At 35.5% G+C, this 8,224-nt stretch overlaps 1 protein-coding gene across 2 annotated transcripts; it reads right to left on the bottom strand.

Annotated features, from left to right (window-relative positions):
* Positions 1-350: 350 nt before the first annotated feature.
* Positions 351-7,636, bottom strand: LOC114409693 (protein IMPAIRED IN BABA-INDUCED STERILITY 1-like). 2 transcript variants are annotated; one of them, XR_003666182.1, is made up of 10 exons: positions 7,109-7,636; positions 6,425-6,709; positions 5,514-5,831; positions 4,646-4,873; positions 4,151-4,245; positions 3,213-3,300; positions 2,564-3,094; positions 2,359-2,491; positions 1,883-2,116; positions 351-886 (listed from the first exon to the last, which is right to left on the bottom strand). XR_003666182.1 is itself a non-coding variant. In XM_028373249.1 (9 exons), exons 1-9 carry the CDS (start codon positions 7,433-7,435, stop codon positions 2,097-2,099), a joined length of 2,025 nt encoding a protein of 674 aa, XP_028229050.1. In that variant the 5' UTR covers positions 7,436-7,636; the 3' UTR covers positions 1,413-2,096. The 2 variants fall into 2 exon arrangements, 1 of the variants encoding a protein (XP_028229050.1); XM_028373249.1 differs by lacking the exon at positions 351-886 and having other exon boundaries at positions 1,413-2,116.
* Positions 7,637-8,224: the final 588 nt, after the last annotated feature.

The raw sequence follows: 8,224 nt of genomic DNA, 5'->3' as shown, positions 1-8,224 counted from the left end.
TACTTCCAAAATATTACTTTATAATTGTCTAAATATTTCTTAAGAGGATGGCCCAATATGTAGGTGCGTGAAATATTTTGATGCTTTGGAGTATTTCTCTAACAATTTGATCACTCTTATTGCCATTAAGCCACTATTTAGTTTTAACATAATATAACAAGTTTTATAATTATTTAATTATTAACTTTTACATTAAAGGGTTTGATTATGATCAAACTTATTAAATTCATAGAGGTCCCATAAACTCGACTCGTAGAATCGACTCATAAATTCGTAAGAATTTATTAAATATAAAAAATATATTAACATTCTTATATATAAAATCATAACTAAATATTTCAACTCTAAAATAAATCAAAATAACAAACTTTAACAAGAATTCAATAAACTAACATAGTTCACACCCAATCAAATATAAATTCATACAATACAAAACATATAAGTTCTTAAAATAAAAACATTTAAAAAACATAGAAATAGTTCATGTGTCCATCAATCCTCTAATTAAATCATCTCCAATATCACCATCACCGCCATCATCTTCAAGTTATTCTTCAGTTGAGAAGTGATCGTCAACATTGTCATTCAAAACTAAACTGTCAATATCAAATGTATCCAAAGTTGGATCAGTTAAACTTCCTTTAACCAAGTCAATATTGTTTCAACTACCTCTTTCACCAAGAGGTTGCTTAACTTGGACATTGTCTTCATAAAAAATATCATCTTCCTCTTCTGTTATCCACACAGCATCAGATTTCATATCTTCAAATGAAAGATCGAGCAACAATTTTTCTAATTTGTCTATTTTTCAGTTTCAAGTTGTACATCACATAAACTAAGTCATTTATCTTCTTTTGATGCAAGCGTTTCTCCTCTTTGTATGAACCTATAAATAACAAAAAACTGAAGTTCATAGCTTAACTCCGAGTTTGGTCAAATTCTACCCCAATTCTATCGAGTTTACTATCAATTCTACTCGATTTGCGATTCTACTCACGATTTAACTCGTGGAGATGCTGTGGGATCATAAAATCGTATGATTTTTCGAGTTAAATCACGATTTTGATAACCATGATTATGATTAGTACATATATGATCGACCTCTAAATATATATACAAGTCATGAGTAGGTTATCGATAAAATTTGATCTTGATTCCCTATCAATATACCACTTATTTATGATATATCCAATTATATACATCTAAACCATTACCAGAGTTTGAATATCATATCTACCGAAAAAACCATAGTTTTCGTGATGCGAAAATACATAATGCATAATAGTGTAAAAAATCTCACTCTGGTAGTATATCAAATTTGAACTCATTAAGAAAATCCTAGGATGGATGTATAAAATTTTGGTGTACCTCAAATATTTGTACTTATTGCATAAAGCTAAAGCAGAAAAAAGTAGCTCAGCAATCAGAATATTTTTGTTCAACAACTTGCATACACGAGTGCAATGACATTTTATAGGAAGTTATCGTTGAACTTTTTACAACGAATATGCATGAAGCAGTAGAAATTCTAACAAGGATGAAAAGTAAGAATTTAGAAATGTGGATCCACAAATGAAGCAGTAGAAGTAGTAGGGAGAATAAAGTATGATGCATAAACAGGCTCCTTGCTCCCTAGATAAATTGCCTGTTAGATATATAAATTGCTATATCTGGTTCATTAAAAGCCTAAAAAAGGATTGAATAATGGTGACTAGAGTAACTATATTTCTCAAGTCAGCCACGACAGATGAAATATATACAATTGCCTGACGAAACTTGCATGTAGATAGCAATTCAATTAGCAAAGACAGGAAGAGGGAGGAGTTTAGATAATACAGAAACGAATTTTTATCTATAATTGACCGAAAAAGGGAACTCAAACCTTTATTCTTTTCTCTGCATTGGTCATCAAATTTCTGTAAATTGAAAGCTGGAAGTGTTCTCCTCAAATCGTTGAGTTTCCTAGCTTCTATATGACAGATCATGCTGCTAGACAGTGTGTCATTGTATAAGTCTGATGTTCATTCTCTGCTTGTAGCGATGTGCTTGGGGAAAGAAGATGGCCTTCCCAGAAGGACTTCTAGTATCATTTTGATTTACTTCCCTAGCTTCTTACCTGCAATCGAGAGCTCACATTTTAACAAGAAATGCCTTGCTAACATTCTTCTTGAAAGAAAGGGGGGAGGAGGAGGGGGTCATTAATGGTGCGTCCAATGATTAGCTTTGGAATAGTGCAGTTTAATTTTCATCGGTTATTTTCAAGTATAAGCACAAAAGTGAGGGAGAAAAGAGAGAACAGAAATGTGCAACCAAGTGCTTCTTTTCAAAGGTAACCATGAGCTTGGTATGCCTTTATACCTCTCTGAAACCATGATCTCCGGACAGTTCGCCGGATGTGGCGCTCGTGCCTTTCCAAGAGCTCATCAACTGTGTGCATTTGAGATAGTAGGGGTCCAGAAAATTCAACCTTTTCTCCTTGATCTTGAAAAGTCTGAGAAATAGTAATGATAAGAATTATTATGTCAATGGAAGGACACAGATTATTTCCATCTTACAAACTTACCAGGTTACTTCTCTTGGATACTGAATCTTCTCTGTGATAAAGGGCCGTAGACAATTCTTGTGAGTGGTACTCATCTGAAGCATCAAATGAGTCTGGGCGATCAAACTTACTCCACTGGTTCTGCATTGAAAGCTTAGAAATTTCAAGTAGGTCATGGCCCCTAGAATTGGGGTATCTCCCACAAAACTCCTTATTTTCCTGGTTTGTGGTGTCCAAATTATTTCTTGTATTTAATGTAGAAGGTTCTAATGCATTGAAAATATGTCCTCTTGAAATAGTTCGACAATGGGATCGAAATGAAGTGTCATCTTTACGGCTTTTTGCCCATGCAAAGCCACTTGATGTTGAAACTTGTAATGGTCCAGAAAGGGGAATATCTCCTTGCGATGCATTCTTCATATGGAAAGCATCTTCAGGTTTACCACTGGATGACTTTTGTGCTTTGTCACCTATTTTAATCTTCTCTTCTTCAAGGATGTGGAAATATCTACCATTGACCTTCTGGGAAGTCTGAGTTTGACTTGCCAAACCCTGTAAGAGCGAGCAATCTTAAGTGAGAATTGGTTTAAGGTAATTGGACCATTCCTGTAAATGAGTGTAGACGCACATAAGAAATGCAAAAGATGCAAGGATAGAAAGTAAGATAGACCTCTGCTGGGGCTAGTTTATTGAATCCCAGAGGCTTTCTTGACTGTTTTCTTGTTGCAGTTCCTCGAACTCGTCCACTAATCTTTTTCCTGAAAATCCATCACAATATGGTTTCATTAAAAAAACTCGAACAATATGCAAGAACTGCTTATGAAAATGGAATTTGCTAAGAATAGGTTTTGTTCGTTTTATGTTGTCAAAGACTGTTGAAGTATGTTGCTTTACCTTGTCGGTTCACTGCATTTTTTCAATTTCAAATCCTTTATAGATATATAAAAAGGCAACCTAGTGCACGAGGCTTTCAACCTAGTGGAGTCTAGGGAGGGTAGAAGTATGTTGCTTTACCCCCTCCAAGCAGACAGACTGCCAATTATTTGAACCTATGACCTCTAAGTCAAAAAGAAGTAATCTTACCATTGTTCCAACCAAGGGCAGAGCTATATTATGACATTTCTTAAAACATTTGAGGCTAGTTAAGATAAACATAGTTGGCTACCTACAAGAAAATTTATTGGCTACTTCAAATTTTGTTGACTTGTTATCTTTTATTGTGAATGCTAAATATTGACAGATTAGGACTTTTCTATAACATGCTTATGTGTTCATTCTTTTGGATTTCCATAGACCATATTGTTTGGCTATCCCAATAACTATTTTTTAGCTCCACTTCTGGTGCCAAGGTTTGCCTTAAAAGATATATCTCAATATAATAACCCATAGAAAATATTTCAAACAAAAACAAATGTTCATTAATGGATTGGCTTATGAAATCCAAGTACGGCACTAGACTCAACCAGGTGAAATGCACATGCAGACATTCTCTTATTTTGACCATACCAGATAAGAGGTAATCCAGAGATCATCAGTTGAATATGTGACAACCTAAAGCTTTATTTTCCAACAGCTATGCATAAAATTAGCAGTGAATATCGGTCTCACCTTGATTCATCCCTGTGTTTTGCATCGATTTCCTTGCTAGGTGGGTATACTGGCAAGCTTGATGGGTCACATGCATAAGGTTTTGTTTTGAAATACTGAAAATGTTAAGGACGATACATCAAAGGACTAGAAAGAGTCCAAAAAAATGGGCAAGAGAAATCAATAGACATTATTTTCACAGCAATTAGGGTCTGTTTGGTTTAAAAAACATTTTCTACTTTCATTTTCTGTTTGCACAAATACTTAAAAAAAGTCACCTTATTTTCACTATGTTTTCTGGTTTCAAAGATTTGTCCAAGAAACAATGTAAACAACAAAATCCTTGTTTTTATGGTTTCCTATACAAATCTTTGAAAATGAGAAATAAAATGAAAACACATTTTTGTAATTATCTACAAAATTAGGAAACATCTTGTTAAACCAAGTCGGCCGAGTATTTCATATTAACCACAGAAGGTATTTCAGGAGTTTCCAACAAATACAAAATTAAACTACCTCTGATGATAGAGCAGATGTTGCAGTTCCACGTTTGTATGGTTCAACAGAAAGAAGAGTTTGTAGCAGATGTACACTGGTCGCTGGCAAATCTTTAAAGGACTGTCGAAGGCAACTATCATATGGTTGCTCTGGCTTAAATAAAGTTGCATGAGGAAGTTTAGACTTTTTCCAGTATTCGTCAGGTGGGGAGCCACAGAGCTTGAAAATTTTGTGCAGTTGTTCAACCTGCATACGTAACAAATATGAATTTAGAAGAGTATCGAATCAAACATAGTGCTAACATGGCCAGCCTAGAATCTGACCTAATTCCTGGGGTTCAGTTTGAAAGCTGCACATTACTTACATTAGATCAGATCCAACTCTTTAATTGCCATGGACCATAAGAATTGACCAATGATGTGCACATTAATCTATGAAAACCTTTCTAATAGAATTGAAATACCAAAAGCTTGTATATAAAAGGGAAATAAAGCACCTGTATTCTGAAAAAGGAAATGGAATCTTTACCCTAGGAAGAAAGAGAGGATATCAAAAGTTATTGAACTGAAATCTTAGTGCACCTTGCTGCCAATATTTCTTTGAGTTGATACTATTTTAAATAGTTTGCAAATTGGATATAAGCTTAACATAGAAACTCAAATATCCATCCCATGGCAAGCATTTTCATATCAGTTGCTTCCTTGAGGGTTGAGGCATTGTCATATTTCTTCATTCTTATACATTATCAAAGTTATTTTAAACTTACCATATAGAGCTCATTCTTATAGGTTTGCCATTAATTTTTTCTAATAAAAATGTAATCAACTTCACTACACTAACATGCACCATGAGAGGAAAAATCCAAACATTTTGGAATGTCTAATACCTCTGTTCTCCCCTGAAGTATAGGCTTCCCAACAAGCAGCTCCGCAAACACACAGCCAACACTCCAAAGATCCACAGACGGATCATAATCTGTCGAACCGAGCAAAAGCTCTGGCGGCCGGTACCACAAGGTGACAACACGACTCGTCAGAGGTTGCCTGTGCCCAGAATTGACATAATTTGCCAACCCAAAATCTGCCACCTTCAAAACCCCTTCATTATTCACCAAAAGATTCGACCCCTTAATGTCCCTATGCATCACTCCTCGCAAGTGACAGTGCTCAAGACCAGCCAACAACTGTTTCATGTAGCACTTAATCTGCGCACACAGAAAAACCATCTTATCCATTCAACCAAAAACAACAACAATACTACACCACAGAAAATCACAACAATTCATTGATTATTATTATTAAAAAACATAGATACAGTATCTTAGTTGCTTTTGGTACTCATATCATAACTAGAGTTTCATCTCTGTTATCCTGAAGTTGCTTGAATTTGAGCCTAATCCAATTTCAAAAACAAGCTTGTGGGATCATGATATCTCCTACTAATACACACTATTTTGACTTCTTCCCTGGTCAATGTGAAATCTCCAACAAAGTCCCCTCATGTCCAAGATTAGATGACGGCCTGATAGGTCCAACAACAACCATGAGATAAACTCTTATATCATATTAGAATTTGAATTTTTGAATCTAACTTAAGTTCAAAAACTACTCGATGACAATTATCTCACTTATATACTTTATTTTATTCATATTACTAATCCAACAAGCATATAATACTAACCTTCATCACCCAAACTAGCCAAGTAAAAACTCTAAATAAAGATCAGAAAACGACACTAAAAACACATTAAAGAAAACCTACACCTCTATTTCATTCAAATTATTAGTAGTTTATTACCTGCGGTTCAGTGAACTTGATATCAGGTGAAGACAAGAGCCCTGTAATGTCATGCTCCATGTACTCAAACACGAGGTATATGCTACACGACAACCTCGAAGTAATCAAACCCTCAAGCTTTATGATATTGGGGTGATCAAGCCGTCGCAGGATCAGTATCTCACGCGCCATGAACCGCACACTCTCCGGTTCGAAATTGTCGAACCGCACCTTCTTCAATGCCACTATCTTCCTCGTCTCAAGCTCCCTCGCCCTAAACACACTACTGTACGTCCCCTGCCCTATCTGTCAACATCAACCACCACCACCACTCAATCACTTAATCATCATCATCACCATCAAATCGTAATCATTATCAATTATCATAATCAAAATAATTATTATAAGAATAATAATGTTAATTTATTTATTTTTTAGAATAAAATATGTTTTTAATATTGGTGGTTAAAATTAGTATTAGTTTCCGTACTTCAACTATCATTCCTGAACTCCCAAAAAACAGTGATTTCCGTCCCTTGTTACAGACTCTTTCACTGTAAGGAAGGATGAAAATCATTATTTTTTTTTCAAGTAGAGTTCGAGACCAAATTGATTGAAAGTTTATGTTCGGAGGACTAAAATTAAGTTTTGCCGAAAGTACAGAGACTGAGAACATATTTGGTGACCCTTCTTCTTCTTCCTCACCTTCTCGAGTTTTTCGAAGGCGTCGGCGCGGAGGGGGACCCAGCCTTGAATGGCTTCGCCGGCGACGGCGCTGAGCCAGGCGGGCCAGCCGGCTGCAACGTGTTCGCCCTGCACGTACTTCTGGAGGTTCCCCAGCCTGAAGCTCAGCGACTCGCAATTCGAACTCGTTCTGCCAGACTCACCTACCTCGCTCTGACTCGGTCCTCCTCCAGACTCGGTCCTCTTCTTCTCCGGCTCGCACGGACCACCCGCATTGCTCCGGAAGGCGCCGTAGTGGTCAATCGCCGGCGTCACTGACACCGCTTGCTTCGAGCTCACGCACCCCATGGATCCGGGTCGGGTCCTCGGCAACCCGATTCAAAGAACGATGCTATTAGTCTGCGCTCTGCGTTTTTTTTAATACTAGTGCGAAGAAAGAAAGGAAGAAAGTGAAGCGAAGGAATTCAATTAGTGGAACGCAGAAAGAGAACGTCGCTTTGTGTTTCTTCTCTGCTGCTGTTTCTGCGCCAATTTCGGGAGACTGGAGGAAAAGAGATTTAATGAGGTAGGACGATTAATTATTAATAATAAAATAAAAAATACAAGATCATTACATTTTTTTTTCGGCATTGATTAACTTAAAAGTAGAAAATATTAATAAAAATGTTTTTAGTGGGAGGTCAAAAATTACATTACTCATAATTTTTATTTCATGTTTTCTTCTGATTTACATAAAAAATATTTTTGTGTTTTAGTTTCTTAATCCCAATATTTTAAGGACACTTGTTTTGCTTGTAAGAGTTTTTTTTTTTTTGGAGAGAACAATATCATTACGTTGATATTTGGCACATACAAGGACAAAAGAAACTGAGAAGGAGGGCTTTACTAAAAAATATCAACTAGATTTGTTACCAAAAATTAATTACATGTTATATAAAATTAATAAATATTTCACACTAATAATATAATAACAAAAAAGAATGCTAATCAATTGCGAATTTGTTTTAATTTAATTAATAATCTTTTATTGCAAGAGTTTGAACATGAAATTACATTAAATTTTTATCATAAGAAATTTTTTTACTGCTTATAATAAATGAGTTCGCACAAGATTGTTTTAATTCAATTTTTACTCCC

Source organism: Glycine soja, chromosome 4 (assembly GCF_004193775.1).
Source record: "Glycine soja cultivar W05 chromosome 4, ASM419377v2, whole genome shotgun sequence".
Taxonomy (NCBI): Eukaryota; Viridiplantae; Streptophyta; class Magnoliopsida; order Fabales; family Fabaceae; genus Glycine; species Glycine soja.
Note: the sequence above shows the minus strand (reverse complement) of the source record. Positions and strands in the feature narration are given on the sequence as shown.